Below are 18,045 nucleotides of genomic sequence, written 5' to 3' on the forward strand. Positions count from 1 at the left end.
AAAGCAATCACACAACAAACTGGGTCATCTGACCAATCAGAGTAGAGTAGACCAATCACGACAGACTAGGGCTGTCAAAATGGCTGAAAAGCTAAATTCAATGTGTTATCAAAATTCGAATTATATTAAAATTCTAAAGACAATACTTCATGTTACTTAGGGAAAATACTTAGGGAAAAAGTACTGTATTGTCTCCTATGCCCACAAAAGGGCGCAAGCGAGCGCAACAAGCAAATATAAACCAAATCAAGCATCGGGTCTTTTATTGAAATGAAATGACATTCACTTTTTGAAGTGCATTAACTTTTCAAACAATTTTTATTAAATAATTTCATTAATGAGCATGTAAGGAAAATTAGGTAACAAAAGTGCATAAAACTGCAAGTGCATCAGTAACCTGAGAAAACACACTTCAACAGGCAACGTAATGTGAACACAAAATAGCAAACAGACATTCAGAAACAATCCATTTTCACCCACTAAACATCTACATATTGTTCGTCAAAAACACCAAACAGTCAACTTGACCTGCAGCGAGTGCGGAGCGTTTTTTGCTGAGGTATGATCAAATATGTCTTTGCCAGCTGCGCAATATGTGGATACATATAACGTTATACTGCATGATTTTGCCACCAACTGAGAGGATCTTCGTCAGCAGGTAATGCATCTTCTCTTTCATTTATATCCATCTCATGTTCCAAAGCCCTGATTGCCTTCTTCTGATCTGCTCTGTGTCTGACTGTATACGCCGTCAGACAGGTTGCCCATTTTCTCTCTGACTCCGAATCCTCAGTGTTTTTTCCGGCCTTTTTCAAACTAACAACACAGCCTCACCGCACTGTAGTGGATAAACAAACTGCGTCAGTTCCGTCATCGTCATGTCTCGCGCACCTCTACCAAAAATTTGAATGCATGGTTTTTACATTCGAATGTGCATTTTTTTTGGTAAATTTAACGAATATTCTAAATTCAAAATTTTATTTTGACAGCCCTACAACAGACTGGACCAATTGACCAATCAGAGCAGAGTAGACCAATCCCAACAGACTGGGCCATCTGACCAATCAGAGCAGAGTAGACCAATCACAACAGACTGGGTCATTTGACCAATCAGAGAAGAGTAGTGCAAGACAAGAGAGGACCAGGCCTGGACTTTACGTTGCGTTTAGTTTACGTTTTGTTATGCGTGTGAGCGGCAGTCGTCCGTGAGGGGCTGCCACTTTTACTTTCATTTTGTGTTTGTTATTTTATTAAAGTCTTGTAACGTTCGCCAGTTCCCGCCTCCTTCTTCCCATATAAACGGACTTTACTACACTAATATTAACAAAAGCAGGCCTAGCCAACTCTTTATTTTTATTTTTTTTGTAGTCGGAACACAAAATATAATTTGCCTGATCCAAACCGATTTAAAAAATGGTCTGAAATCTGATTTTCGGTCAGGCTAAATGATTAGAATGTGTTTTTTTATCTTCTCTATAATGAGAGGGGTTGTTAATAACAACAGTGTGTCTTAATAGACATATTGAGGGTGAAAAAGACCACAGATCATGTCAAATGCTTCACTTCGTAAACAACTTGAATGCCTTCTTGAAAAAGGACACATTCTTACCAGTCAACGCTCTAACTCTTGCCTAACTGTGGTACATTACTTGGCATTACACCCTTGTCAGATTTGGATACGGCCCTAATGGAAAACAATCGGTGGCAGAACATGCATTGCTAAAGTCTCATGCATGCTGAACCCTACGCCAGTTTGCCTCGTTACTATGACAACTAGTGTGGACGTGCTAGCAAAAGCGACTGCGGTCTGAACAGGAAAATAAAATCTGTCTGTTTAAATGTCTGATAAAAAAAAAAGTAGCGAGCTAGTTAATTACAAGTAGAACAACAGTAGACAGGCTGTTAAAATCATTATCACTATTATTTATTCATATTTTAAATTAATGCTTGTCAAAGTCAAACACACAATGGGCCCTATCTTGCACCCAGCGCAATTGACTTTGTACACCGACGCATGTGTCATTCCTATTTTGCACCCGCGCAAAGCGCGCTTTTCCCTCCACAGAAGCACGTCGCTAAACTAGTGAATGAACTTGCGCTACCTGGGCGGTTCAGCGCAAAAAAGGAGGCGTGTTCCGGCGCAAACAATCCCTGGTGCTATTTTGCTGTTCCATTAAACAATTGCGCCACTGACCAGAAAAAACCTAGTCTAAAGTCAGTGGCGCGTTGCGCGTTGTTCATTATGCTATTTTAAGGGCGCATGCTTGACCATAATGTATAGCGTGCACAACGCGCATACACTTTGCTCATGTAACCTACACAGATGCAACAGTTATTTTTGCAAATCATAAATTGTTACACTAAAAAAATATTAACACATGAGTTGACGGAAATCATTGTGGTGTGCCACGAAGATGTGAAAAAATAGGTATAAATCTAGCTTACAAATGATTCAGGCTAATTGTAATAATTAAGGATAAGACCTGTTTGCCCAATATAGTGGCAAGACATATATGTATATAAGGACATCTGACAAATTGGTTTGTCCGTCAAGAACCAGGAAAAAAAATCGACTGAAAAACTGAAAAAACTGAAAGACTGAAAAAAAAGACTGTGAAATCACCTTTACCATAATGTACAACATTACAACTTCACTTCTCTGTCTTTCAATGCTCTTACAAGAACATCAGTCTCCTCGGCTGTGAACCGCTCCTGGCGTGCGCCTGGTAAATACGCCATAATAATAGCAATCCATAATGGAACTTGCGCACCTGCTTTTAAAGGGAATGTTGGATGACGCTCGGATTGGTTTATTCACGTTACGCCCAAACCACACCTATGAATAATGAAGCTACTTCAGACCAACCCATTTTAGATTTGCGCCGGGCGCAAGAGCCATTTATCCCGCAAGGAAAATAGCAACAGCGCCGAGACCCGCCCACAAAGTTACTTGCGCTTCGCGCGTTGACACTTGCGTTTCAGATCGTTAAAATAGGGCCCAATGTGTTTTCATGTTTTATGGGGACTTCCCCATTTTTTATACTGTACACAATCCGTATCTTCTATCCCTTGTGTTCCTAAATAGTATTGAAAATTACCAATGGCACATTCTATTTAGGATGGATAGTGTGCACATTGGGATGCAGGCTGACCCTAAACTTTCAGCAATTTTACATTTGAAAAAAACCATCACTTAGTCTGATTTATAAGCGGTTTTCCTCATGGGGACCAAAAAATATTCCCACAAGGTCAAGGATTTTGGATATTGCAATCTATGTGGGGACATACGCCATCGTTGTATGAATGGGTGAATGTGAGGCAATATGTAAAGCGCTTTGGATGGCCATGGGTCTGTTGAAAGCGCTATATAAATGCAGTCCATTTAGTATTTACCATTTACATTTTGTCCTCATAACGTAACCAAGTAAACCTACCTGGACCACACACACACACCAATTTAGTAACCAATTTAACTTCTGTGACATTTTCAAATGATATTCAAGTAGAAAACAAACTGTAGGACAAGGTCTTATTTTGTCCACTTGGAGATGCTTTTGGTTTGTTTATATTTCTCTCTATATGCAGCTACTTTATTTTGATTGCGGTTTTAGTTTTAGGAACTTTAGTACTTCAGTTACTTACAGTATTTCAGTCAGTTATTATTTGAGTTAGTAGCCAAGGCAACATTTCGAATTTGATAAGTTTTTCTTCAAATATTTCTGGTTACAATTTCTGAGTGATTTTCTGAACAGCCAACAACTTTGAGTATAGAGCATAACTACAGGTCTGAATTAATTTATTAGTGAGAAAAAAAGACCAAGCATGAAAAGTGTATGTGATAAAAGCATTTAAAGTTTCACTGAACATTCACAGAAGCCCACCACGCTTTTGCTCCATGGTCTGAACCAGTTACAAGTGATGTCATGACCACCACTCAGCCAATCATGACCCTTCGAGGAACAATTTAATCAAGCTGGCCCTGGGGGGACTGATGTCTCAGCTCAATAAAGCATTTCTCCAAAAGCACATCTGCATGAGTGACTGATTTATCAGTGCCCAGATTGGCCAGTGTCCTGGGGGGACTGTGTCCTGTGAACTCGTTTGCTGGCTATTTTTGGGAAAGTGTTTGGGTCCCTAGTCATGTCCTTACTTATTCTTGTTAAACTAGCAGCCGCTTGGAGACTGCTCTCTCAGTGAGAATGAACTGAAGATCTCCTGTGGACTGCATTGACTCCGACTGAGGCTCAATGTCAATGTACTAAAAGACATTTACAAAAGAAGACAACAAACAACAGGGGGAAAAGGGGAGATTAGCAGATAGCAGATCTGTCTGAAAATTCTGAAAAGGCATTTGCAACCCATTTTACTTCAGTGACATATTTCCAAATGATATTCAAGTAGAAAAAAATGGTATCTATTGAGAATGACAAGGCCTGAATTTAAGCTAAATAATTGATCGGCCTAACGATAGTGTAGGTGATGTCAGCTGAAAGGGAAAGTCAAATATTTAACTCTTTCTACGCCAGCATTTAAAAATAATAAAAAAGATTGCCAGCCACCGCCAGCATTTTTGATAATTTTCACATAGCCCTCAGAATATTTTGTTGTATGAATATCTGAACATGCAATTTTTTTATTTATTTTTTTAAAGAACAGATCCTCCGTTTTTTGCTTCAGCCACAATGCCGAGTACTAACCACTATACGATTAAAAAGGTTTTATTCTAGCTTATGCAATCTTTTTTTAATCAACACTTGAATGTCTGTAAATTTCATTAAAAAAGCAACATTTCGAGCAAAAGGCTGAGAAAAATCATGTTTTTGTCAAAGACTACATCCGGATCAGATTCAGAACGATGATCAAAACACAGATGGAGTAGATGGAGTTCATCAGTCCTGTAGCCCGCCCTGGGTCGACATTTGATTCAATAACATTAGTCACTTTTGATTTGTATGCTGTTTAAATGTTCTTTTTCATATGTATCTGCTTACATATGATATTACTTGTTTCTGCTTCTTCTTCGCCTGTGTTCAGGAGATTCTGTACTCTTTCAGAATTTGCGTAACAGCGCCCCCTACCATATAACAGTGAAAACAACAAGACATTTCCATCAATGGCGGGGAAAGAGTTAAGAATAGTTAAATTTGAAAAAAATTTAAATTTGAAAATTTTTGAATAAATAATATAACATGTACTGATGAATGATGCATAATAAGAACAGTATACCACCGTTTGGGGTCAGCAAGACTTATTGGCCAAAAGTATTCCATTTTCATTTGAAAATAGTGTAGTGTAAACATACCCTTAGAATGATTTCTGAAGGATCATGTGACACTGAAGACTAGAGTAGTGATGCTGAAAATTCAGCTTTGATCACAGGAATAAATTACATTTTAATATATACCAATCAGGCATAACATTATGAATATTGTGCTACCAAAACAGCCCTGACCCGTTGAGGCATGGACTCCACTAGACCCCTGAAGGGGTGCTGTGGTATCTGGCATATGTGGTATGATCCAATCCTTTAAGTCCTGTAAGTTATGAGGTGGGGCCTCTATGGATAGGACTTGTTTGTTCAGCACATCCCACAGATGCTCGATTGGATTGAGATCTGGGGAATTTTGAGGCCAAGTCAACGCCTCAAACTCGTTGTTGTGCTCCTCAAACCATTCATGAACCATTTTTGCTTTGTGGCAGGAGCATAATCTGCTGAAAGAGCCACAGCCACCAGGGAATACCATTTCCATGAAAGGGTGTACATGGTCGGCAACAATGCTTAGGTAGGTGGTACGTGTCAAAGTAACATCCACATGGATGGCAGGACCCAAGGATTCCCAGCAGGACATTGCCCAAAGCATCACACTGCCTCTGCCGGCTTGCCTTCTTCCCAGTGCATCCTGGTGCCATGTGTTCCCCCAGGTAAGTGATGCACACGCACCCGGCCATCCACGTGATATAAAAGAAAACTTGACCAGGCCACCTTCTTCCATTGCTCCATGGTCCAGTTCTGATGCTCACGGCACGGCACTGTTGGCGCTTTCGCCGTTGAACAGGGGTCAGCATGGGTGACCCTGTCGCCGGTTCACCACTGTTCTGTCAATGCTCTGACCCAGTCGTCTAGCCATCACAATTTGGCCCTTGTCAAACTCGCTCAAATCCTTACGCTTGCTCATTTGTCCTGCTTCTAACACATCAACTTTGAGGACAAAATGTTCACTTGCTGCCTAATATATCCCACCCACTAACAGGAGCCGTGATGAAGAGATAATCAGTGTTATTCACTTCCACTGTCAGTGGTCAATGTTTTTCCCTGATCAGTGTAACTTCACATAGAAAACAGTTACAGCATTTAATTGTAATCATATGAGAGTTTCACAAAATAACCATTTCTGATCAAATAAATGCAGCCTTGGTGAGCATAAAAGAGTTCTCTCAAAACCATAAACAACCTTACTACCCCCAAACTTTTGAACGGTACTGTAAATAAGAGAATGTTGATTTTATCTTCAACCGATATATTTAAAATTTCTTCCTGTAAAACCTACAGATCTTTTTTACATTCCAGGTGGCTCAGATACGGTGCCTTTCTGCATTAAATATACCTCGGCTATAAACAAATCACACAGTAACATACATCATCTTATGACTTATGCAGTTACAGGTTGACGCTCGTCTCACTGCGACTGGCAGCAGAATGATACATGTAATGCCGCTAACAACACTGACTCACTTCAGAAACATCTGAGTTAATAGAGAGGTCACTCTTGCATTAGAAGACTTGAGCATCCAGCCTGTTTATGCAGAAAAAGCAGACACGATATAAAGCCAAGAAAAGATGCTCATCACAAGTCATATTTTGCACTCATTTCTTCTGTGTGCAGTAGGTCCATTCAAGGAGACTTATTTGAATGAGCTGCCACTTTGTTGCTTGGCAGTTTATCAGATCTAAACCTATAAATGTCATATAAATTGTCACGTAAAGCAACAACAGTTTGTTGTTACACATGCATGTTTATATGTTGGATCTTGGCCAGAACATTCTACAAAGTGGCTTTATGCTGCCAGTCAACAAGCATGTTATGGTTTGGCTTCCACAAAGTGTCTGTTAAGTTTCAGTTTAAAATACACACAAATCATTTATTAAACCATTTTTGAGTGGAAGGAAAAACATGCTGTTTTCGTGCATAAATCTTTAAATGCAAATGAGGTGCTGCTCCACGCCCACTTTCCAGAAGAGGGCCTGTACAGCTCATGCCTTGGATACTCTGCCAAAAACGAATTACTTTGGTCATCTCTATCACGGTGATGCTCACGTGAAATTGCAATTCTTTATCATCATGAAACTTTATTATTTGCATGCGTTTTAAAGCCATTTCAGTCTAAACTTCTGATATACGGTTTTCTGAGCACACACATCCGAAGCACGCACACAGAGAGCTGGACGTCAGACAGAGCGTCCCGTGAGTATTAAACCAAGTACTTTTTCACGTCTTATTGCGTCTAACTGTCAAATACACACAAGGTTATGTCAAAGTTTACATAAACGCAGTCGGTTATTTCTGTTAAAGTAAACAGCTAATAAAGAAATCCCATGTGTATATTAGATCTGTGTATTAAAGTGAAAGCAGCGTAATATACAGTACCTACTGCTATACTGTATATGCTGTTAATAAACAGAACATCACTCACTGCCCTTGAATAACTTTAGTGACTTTAATAAGAATACATTTCTTACCTGAATGCTGCTGTTAAATGCTCTGGCGAGGAGATAAATATGGCGGACCGTGTACAGCTCACTCAGGGCGGGGTCTATGCTGATAGGGCGGAGTCCATCAGCAGCCGTGCCTACACATATGTGACGTCAAATGGCTTGTTCTAAGACACGGCTTATGATTTATGGGGATTAAAAAAAGAGGATTGGGTGGTTTTTTTACCATTAGGGTGGTTGTGTACAAACACTGCCGACATTGCCACTGTTGCCTCTGGCTTGGCGTGCTCAGTTGGGGACACTACATTTTTCAACTAAATATCCAAATAAATCTAATTATTCAACTAAATTAACCATATAAACTAAATTACTGATCTAATTACTGATCTAAAGCCCACACTGTCACTGTATGATATTTGAAATGAACTGATGACACCGTTTTCTCCAGAATGGCTATACGGCTGGATAAAATTATGTTGCATTATTTTCCTGTTTAACACTGTAAAGCTGCTTTGAAACAATCTGCATTGTTAAAAGCGCTATATAAATAAGGTTGTCTTGATACACATTTATGTTCAAACACCATTTTGCATAATAGGTCCCCTTTAATGTGTAACATATGTGTTGACTAATATAGTGCATCACACACCTTGACCACATGAACCAAAGACTCGTGCTTTGCCCCAACAAGTAATTGATGACAATTTCTACTCACTTGTTGAGATAAATGCGTTTCTCAGTGAATTGTCCAGCTCCGTAGGTGGGGTCCTCATAGGGTTCGTTCTGCACCACCTCCACTCCCTCTCCTCTCTCGCTCTGCTCGTGGCTGTGCTTGCTGATCATGTACAGCTGGCCAATCCTGTACTAGAGACACAGACCCAAAACAGTCAGGACCTCCATGTTCAACTCACTTAAAACGTGACATATTTTAACCACAAATTAAGTCCAAAGTATACTTCGGTTTTTATGCCTATGCATAGTGTAAAATAACTGTATCATCATAGATTTCAACATCAGCACAGTACACACATACTGTACACATTATTATTATTATTATTATTTTGTTTTTACTGTGCATCCTATCCACCATGTTTTTAACATAAGATTGGGTATGGTGATTTGTAAATTGAATGAGTCAGGCTTCTGGAGTCACTTCCAGTTTTAGCTATACAAAAACAATTTGTTTTGCTGCTTGATATTGCAAACTGGTATTATTTTAATGTATTGTCATAATTATAAACACACTGGTTAGTAGCACAAATAGTTTTACCGTTTACAACACTTTTTTTATTCTTCTAGTTATTTACCTATAGCGGTTAGTCAATCGGAAGTCTCGCAAAATCACAGAAAATAGCTTACTTCTGTGGTGCATAAGTAAGGTGGTTACCCCCAAAGACTTCAGATATACCAAAGACAGTGCACTCATATTACTTGTGAATGGGAGAAAGAACAACACGCAATATGGCGGATTAAGTCCCGCCTTCTAAATAAAAGAGCCAATCGCTGATCGTCGCATCACTGCAGCTGCCTTCAAATATGGCTGCTAAGTGAACAGGCTTTCCTTGAAAGGAACTTTGATACTCCAAAATAGACCTTAGTCAGGGTAGCACCACAGTTATTTTTTTGACAGTAATGAAAATAAGGCTGTGATGGATAGAAGTACAGTATGTTCAATGGATACCAATGGATACCAACAACATACCAATTGTTCAGCCCTTTACAAAAAAAAAAAAGATGGGTCGACAAAAACACTCAGGATCTAGGATCTTTAAACAGTGTGTGCCATTGTAAAGACTGTAAGCCTATCCTTCACAGCCTTGTTTTCATCTGTGTTAAATTCACTAAAGTGGATGCACAGCTCGCATATGCATAAGGTGGCAAAACTGGTCAAGAAAAGAAATGGAGGATTCTGAACAAATAGCCTACAATAAACGACTGAAGACGGCAACAACAAGAGACAGCACTGCTAATGAGCGCTCGTGTGAGGAGCAACTCTAGTTAAACAAGTACAAAGACATTTCTATGGGTCATACATTCTGGATAGAAAAGGTCAGAAAAGGTCTGCGTTTCTTCATTTCGTCTGCAATTTGTTCATAATTGTGTTCTTGATGTCAACAAGGTGTAATACATGTAGTAGCTGTTAAACAGATCTCTTGCTGGAGTGCCCTTTCTTAAAGGGATAGTTCACCCAAAAATGAAAATTACCCCATGATTTACTCACCCTCAAGCCATCCTTGGTGTATATGATATTCTTCTTTTAGACGAATATTATTCGTTAAGATATTTTACTTCATAAAGTTATAAATTTGGATATTTTTCTTACACAAATGCACCGCTTCACTTCCGAAGGCCTTTATTAACCCCTGGAGCCATGTGAATTACTTTTATAATGTATTGATGCACTTTTATGTGCTTCAAATTTTGGCTTCGCATTCACTTTCATTATAAAGCTTGGAAGAGCCAGGACATTTTTTAATATAACTCGGATTGTATTTGTCTGAAAGAAAAATGTCATATACACCTAAGATGGTTTGAGGGTGAGAAAATGATGGGGGTAATTTTAATTTTTGGGTGAACTATACCTTTAACCAGGACACCAGCTTCACCAGCTATACCAGCATAAGCCAACCACTGGAATTCATGCTGGTCATCTTTTGTTTGCAATGCCCATTTTTCACAATCCAGTCAATTCCAGATGAACAAAATCAAGTCTCGACACACATTTTCATTCTCGTTAAGCCTATATAGCCTTATCACTCGGATATACATCACAAAAGTAAAGAAAAGTAGTTCGCAATTTCTGTTTTGTGCAGACTTTAAGCACACTTGTAAAGTTACATCAAGTTATAGTATATCTGGTTTCAGATCAATCCTCTCCTAAATGTCACATAACTGGCCACTTTATATGCCAGTCAGTCTCCTGTTAATTGCCAAAATAACCAGTAAATGTAGACCAGATTAAGATTAGGGATAGCCTTTGGTCCTCCACAGAAACAAGTTCCAGCCCATAACACAAGTCAGTAGAAACATACTGCAGCCTCGCAATCACGAGGGTTATGCTCTTCCTGATACTGGATGCAGTATCATAAGTTTTGGAGTGTGTGACAGCTGTGACAGCTGCTTATCTGTGTGAACAGAACAGGCCTCGGGCATCTGTTCAGCTTTCTGCATTAACTGCCACACTGGAGACACGCAATGATCCTTATCAAGCCAGTCATACATGCGAAGTATGACCACAGCCCTGCAGCTCGTGTGGTTTTATTTATAGGTCAATGATCAGATATGACGTACTTCTTTTTTTAAAGCCTTCAGGCTGGGTAGAAGCAAGATGAACATCTTCACAAATCTTAGCCAAAATAAAAATCTTAGTAGGCAAAGTGTTCCAGTGAACATCTCTCATACTGCTACTACAGTATGTGTGTATAAAAGGAGCATGAAATATACAGGGAGTGCAGAATTATTAGGCACGTTGATTTTCTGATCATATTTTTTTTCCAGGCACATTTGATCAATTCCAAACCACAGTAATCCTAATAACTACTATTGATTTAGTATTTAATAATGTATAAGTGATATATAATTGTTCATGAAGGCTGGAAATGAAAAACACCTTATATTCAGGTGTGCAGAATTATTAGGCATGTTTTCTTTTACAGATAAATTGAGCCAAAAAAGAGATTTAACTCAGACTGAAAAGTCAAAAAGTATTAAATGCCCATGAGAAGGATGCAATACTAATGCAATACTAGACATTGCAGTTAAGGCATGACCATTGGACAGTGAAATGCTCGTTGGGTCAGCAGGGTCAGACAAAAACATGTGGCGGAGAAAAGACACCTGTTAACTGCAAAAGAATTAAGAATTAAGGTGAAGAATTAAGGGTGAAACCATCAGGAACCCTTTAGTCTCCAGCGCCACCATTTTCCAGAGCTGCAACCTACCTGGAGTCTGCAGAAGTGAAGGTGTCAGGATCTCAGAGACTTCAGTTAGGTAAAGAATCCTAAAAAATGACCCCCACTAGATAAGAATCACAAGCTGAAGTGTTGTAAAATACATGAAGAAGGTTTTTTTATAGGCTTTATGGACAGATAGGTTGAGAGTGACTCTTGAAGGACCAGCACCACATCCTCTAGTACCACTGTTTGAAGAATTCATCTTCCAGAATCTGGCAGTACGTTTTGGGAGTTCATTTTAGTCCATCCTGAAGTCCGTTTTGCAGAGATGGACTAAAAATGAACTCCCAAAACGTACTGCCAGATTCTGGAAGATGAATTCTTCACCAGCTGTTTTTGTCAGATCCTGCTGACCCAACGAGCATTTCACTGTCCAATGGTCATGCCTTAACTGCAATGTCTAGTATTGCATTAGTATTGCATCCTTCTCATGGGCATTTAATACTTTTTGAGTTAAATCTCTTTTTTGGCTCAATTTATCTGTAAAAGAAAACATGCCTAATAATTCTGCACACCTGAATATAAGGTGATTTTCATTTCCAGCCTTCATGAACAATTATATATCACTTATACATTATTAAATACTAAATCAATAGTAGTTATTAGGATTACTGTGGTTTGGAATTGGTCAAATGTGCCTGGAAAAAAAATATGATCAGAAAATCAACGTGCCTAATAATTCTGCACTCCCTGTATTTGATATTAAAAGAACATTCAAGTTATTTTTAGCTTTATGTATTTGCAGTTTCTGTGGCCTGTCTTGTACTTGAACCTCAGTTTGTAAAAAAAGAAAAAAAAACCTAGCAAAATGTTTTTATATTAATGCACTAAAAGCCTATTTAAAGCGGTGTTAAAATATTCAATATAATTTTGCACATACAGTAGTGGTAAGTGATTAGTCAAAGCTTTATGGCAAAGCTAATTAGTTATACTCATAATTAGTATTGGTTAATTCATAATTCTCACCTCTGGTCCTCAATGTCCACTGTCCTGCAGGGTTCAGCTCCAACCCTAATTAAACACACCTGAACCAGCTAATCAAGGGCTGCGTCTGAAACCGCATACTTTTTTTATTCAGAATAAGTACTTTAAAGAATATGTGAGTGTGTAGTATGAATACTATGAATGCTATGATTTCATTATAATGTGACTTCCCAGTGTCAGTTACGTCACTTCACTGCAACCTTCTCCCGTGGCCTCATGGGATAGTAAAGTGTCCATAGAATGCATACTTCAGAATCTCACAAGGAGTAGTAGGTCATCCCGGGACTTTTTACGTACTCTTTTATGCCTACTGCAGATTCGAAAATTCTTATTTTGTCACATACTGTTTTTTCTTTTTTGCACACTATATAGTAGGGAAGTATGTGATTTGGAATGCTGCCAAGGTCTTCAGGATGCGTGATCCTGGAACTAAGGGGTGCAATCAAGAGAAACAGAACTTAAGAGTCACATTTTCATTCTGCGAATTCTCGAGCGAAATCAAATCATTTTAATAGGAATCCACACCACTGGGAAATGCACAAAAGGGAAAAAGATTTACCCACACAGATTTCAAGACAGGTTCAAGTTGCTCAAGTCATTCAATGTGTTGACCAACAGAAAATGGCTTGATTTGAAAGTGAGCTGTGTTTTATACATATGCTGCATACACTATTGACAATGTAGCGTAACAATGTAACACAAAATTGTTTTTGCAAACAAAATGTCACTAATGTGAGTGCACTTTAGAGAGAACAAAGACAGACCAAGTGTGTAAATTCTGAAGGATGAAGCAGAATTGCAAAAATAATGACCGTTCCCAAACAAGTTTCCTAAACACACCCCTCACATGCCATTGGTCGGTTAAACAGATAGTCTCGCCCCAAACTCACATTATTGCTTGAATCGGTGCTGCTATGTTGGGTTAAAGAAACATTTTTGTATTTGCAATTAAATTTTTATATTCACAATAAGCTAGAATAGGAAAAAGTATTTGAACCTTTTTTGTAAAAAATTAGACACTTCACTTTTAATTTGCTTTTCACCTAATAGATACCAGGCATTACACAGCCAGTCATAATTCCTCTTAGAGAAGAAATGACACTTCAAACATTCATATTCAATGTCTAATGCGACCACTGTGTGCTACACACAACTATCAATATTTAACCTCCTCTCTCCCCTGAAGCATGCCATGCTCAACCTTCACCTCCATTCATCTGAGCTTTTTTAAAAACCATCGCTCTTGGTTTGATAAATGAGATATTGTCCACATTGTTATCCTCTGAAATCCAATTAAAGCTGCAGAAAAAGCGAGAGAACAAGAGCAGCTACGGGGTTCAAGTGGTGGTGAATAATTCATTGCTACCACTTTCACTTTGTGTGTGACGGACAGGCGTGAGCAGAGATGAGAGGATGGACAGACTGCATGAGAGAGCATTAAGTGTTGGCGGTGAAATGCGATTTTAAAAATAAATAAATGAGGCAGGGATAGAGAAGTGTGTGCTTTGCACATCCCCCAGGCAGCTGCTTGATCTTCTATGATAGCAAACTTGAGTCTTTTTTGTTCTTTTAAGCGTAACTCTAGTATCACCCACAGCAGCACTCTGTTACCTGCAGAGTGCCTGTGTTTCATGGGTTACTTAATGACGAGTCATTAGATTGTGCTGTCAGGCTGCTCTTTGAGAGCTCTTGAGGGCTGCCCTGATTATGTTGGGAAGAGAAAACTGTGGTTTTGTTGATACAGAAAAATCTCTCTCGGGCACACTGAAGAAAGACTTCAAACACGAGTACAGAGAGGTTCATGCACTGCAGTGAACTGACTACAGTATGTGTCAACAGCATGTTTGAAAGGAATTTGAGTGGTGCCTTAATGCAAAACTTCCCACTAGGGTAGCCACTTTAGCAACTTGCTAGGTTTAACAAAAGATGCTAGGTTGTGATGGTGATGTGATTTAGGGGTTGATAATGTATTGCTAGAGTGTTCTTGGTTGCTGATGAGGGGATTGCTAAGATATTTTAGCTTGTTGCTAGAGCGTTGATTTGGTGTTTTGGTTTGTTGCTAGGGCACTGCTAGTCTGTTTTGAGCATAGACAGTAAAAGAAATGGACACAGCGACTCCATAGGCTTCGACGGGGAAAATTGAAGTCAGGTAGAAGCACTCACTTCCTGATGGCTGAGCGTACTGCGCCGCCTCAGACTGAGCTTGACGACGTAGATGTGACGTGAGCAACCTGTCCGACAGTGGCAAGTCTTCTAGTAGTTGTGCAACTAAAAATCTGAATCACCGAATCTTGCAGAGGCAGAGAGAGTGAGCAGGAGCAACTTTTGATGAATGAAGCAGGATTTGCAACATCTCTATCGGCGTTTATGCCTCCACGTCCCCCTGATTACCTCATAGACAGTAAAAGATTTTTCTACGTGCTTCTCCTCGGGTCTATACGGTACAGCGCGACGTGGTTATGACGCAATCGTTAGCCTACTTTTTACAAAACCGGCTTCTACGGGGCGATAGTGTAAGATACAAGGTAATGGAGCATTTTATACATTGTCGTGTTTGTTTAGAAATAAACAATGGACAAATGGAGTCTTTAAATGCCTCAGATGTAAAGATATTCGCTGTCAAAGGCCAAAATGAATGGGAGTCAATGGGATGCTAACAGCAGGTGATGGCTTGGTTAGCAATGGCCGCCCCTATGGAAGGTACGCTTTCCGGGGGCTGGATTACCCCCTTGGTTTTGAGTGGGTGCTAAGGCATTGCTGGGGTACTCTGGGTTGTTGATAGGGCATTGCTAATATGTTTTGGTTTGTTGTTAGGGCACAGTTAGTGTGTTTTGAGTGGGTGCTAAGGCATTACTAGGGTACTCTGGGTTGTTGATAGGGCATTGCTAAGATGTTATGGGTTGTTGCAAGGGCACTGTTAGTGTGTTTTGGGAGGGTGTCAATGCATTACTGTGGTGTTTTGGGTTGTTGTTAGGGCACTGATAGTGTGCTTTGGGAGGGTGCCAATGCATTACTGTGGTGTTTTGGGTTGTTGCTAGAGCAATAATATGGTGTTTTAGGTGGGTGCTAAGGCATTAATGGGCTTCTCTGGGTTGTTGATAGAGCACTTATAAGGTGTTCTTGGTGGTTGCTCAGGCATTGGGTGTTCTGGGTTGTTGATGGGGCATTGATAAGGTGTTCTTGGGTGTTGCTCAGGCATTTGGTGTTCTGGGTTGTTGCTAGGGTATTTATAAGGTGTTATTTGATGTTGCTCAGGCATTGGATGTTATGGGTTGCTGACAGGGCATTGATAAGGTGTTCTTGGATGCTGCTCAGGCATTTGGTGTTCTGGGTTGTTGCTAGGGCAGAAATGGGCAATGTCGGTCCCGGTTTGCTGCCGTCCTGCAGAGTTTAGCTCCAACCATAAATAAAATCTTCTATCTGTAGCCTTAATAATCCTAAAGACATTGATTAGCTTGTTCCAGTGTGTTTGATTAGGGTTGGAGCTAAAATCTGCAGGACAGCGGCACGTCTATATATACATACACACACACACACACAGTGGGCAAAGTATTTAGTCAGCCACCAATTGTGCAAGTTCTCCCACTTAAAAAAAATGAGATAGGCCTGTAATTTTCATCATAGGTACACTTCAACTATGAGAGACAAAATTTGATTTTGGGGTGAACTATCCCTTTAAAGTGCCTAAAACTTTTTTTTCAAGCTGCAAATGCTCAATTTCAATTGTTGTTCTGTTCTGAAGCATTGCATAATGCAATGCAAGAATACATTGTATTCTCAGCATTGTCGCAATAGTATTAGCCTTTTTTATTCTGTAGTCTATGGCAGGGGTGGCAAACTCCTGGAGAGCCACAGTCCCGCAGAGTTCAGCTGCAACTCTGATAAAAATCACCTGCCTGTAGCTTCCCAGTAACCCTTCAGACCTTGATTAACTTGTTCAGGTGTGTTTGATTAGAGTTGAAGCAAAACTCTGCCCGACTAAGGCTCTCCAAGACCGGAGTTCGCCACCCCTGGTCTATGGTTTATCTTTTAGGTCAACTAGTGTCATTGCAGAACACCAGTTCGACATCCTGACTAACTATAAGTGGCCTTGAGGGAAAATTAATGCTTCGCAAGTACAGATTAACAAACTAATGATAAACGCTTTTCAATTCTTAACTGAATAAAATTGAATAGCAGTAACCTCAGTGACAAGAACATTCTCTTGGTTGTCTGTCTGATTATTTCATCATAGCACCAGCACACACACGCAACGTGCATAGGCACAAACACTTTAGAAATGCTTTAAAACTCTCCCAGATGATGTATTGTCAAGGCGCTATTGAGAAGACAAAGTAAAAGACTGTATCTCGGGCAACAGGCTGTTGAGAGTAGGCGAGCAATGGTAACAGATGACTGTAGAGCCATTATCTACACAATACTCCTCAAACTCCACTATATCATTAAACCACGAGCAGCAGCGCACTACATTTACATTCCGCCCATTCGTTACTAATTAGAAAGCTTAAGGGGATTTGTGCCCATGGAGAACAGCAAATGAACTGTGATCTTCTTGATGAGAACAACTTCAAGCACTCCAGCTGTCTATAATAACAAACTGCTAACTAGTTTGTCCGCAACAGATTTATCTTTTCAACCTATGTAGATGTCTTTCAGACTGAACAGAAGAGACATTTATAGATTTTTTGCACTCTCTAGGATTAAAAACAACTGAAAACAACTAAATCATTGTAAATGAATTCCACTTTAGAGTACCCATTAAAGAAAAAAAAGCACTTGAGATATTCTGAAGACAAAGCAGCAACAAAGCAGAATGTGTTTGGAGTGACATAATGGTGGATAAATGACAACAATTTTAACAATTTTGTAAACTATTCTTTTAAGACTGCACCAGACTCAAGAATTTAGCTGACATTGATGAGCTTTTCACAAAAACTTCAGGCTCTGTTATTAGAGCAGACTGAATAAACACTGTTTACCAGGGCCATTGCCTTGGGATAATCATGCTCTCCTTTCAGAGGAGAGAGAACACTTTGATTTTAAACCAATACCTCACACTTAACTACCCAGAGCGATGTGAATTGTTTATTTAACAGTGTTAAGCAGCCTGCATCAGATGAAGGGAGGGCTAATCAAACAGCAACTGTTCTTCTAGAAAGCTCAATCAGAACAAAGAGCAAAACAGTTTCTTATCAACCCACGCAAGGTACATGCTGTACATGAGCCAAAACAAGCTATGTGTTATACTGTAGAGAAACCATGACATTATAGTACAGAATGAATGCCATATCCTTGCACAATGGTATTGGTCACAGTAAGCTGGTAAGCAGTAAGCTGGTCTGAATGCTCCGGTCTGACCCCATCTCCTCTTTTCAGTAGTCATGGCCAAGGTATTTT

The 18,045-nt window shown here is 39.6% G+C and overlaps 1 protein-coding gene across 2 annotated transcripts in view; it reads right to left on the reverse strand.

The window, feature by feature from the left end:
* pitpnc1a (phosphatidylinositol transfer protein cytoplasmic 1a) overlaps positions 1-18,045 on the reverse strand; it is a 124,745-nt gene that overhangs the window by 44,533 nt on the left and 62,167 nt on the right. Inside the window, exons 2-3 of one of the 2 annotated variants that reach the window (XM_079833327.1) lie at positions 8,427-8,575; positions 7,739-7,848 (exon numbers count right to left, since the gene is read on the reverse strand). In XM_079833327.1, the coding sequence (XP_079689453.1) occupies positions 7,739-7,848; positions 8,427-8,484 (168 nt within the window). In that variant the 5' untranslated portion in view covers positions 8,485-8,575. The remainder of the gene's footprint in view (positions 1-7,738; positions 7,849-8,426; positions 8,576-18,045) is intronic. The other variant, XM_079833328.1, reaches the window with a different exon arrangement.

The sequence above is a fragment of the Gobio gobio genome (assembly GCF_949357685.1).
Source record: "Gobio gobio genome assembly, chromosome: 1".
NCBI lineage: Eukaryota > Metazoa > Chordata > Actinopteri > Cypriniformes > Gobionidae > Gobio > Gobio gobio.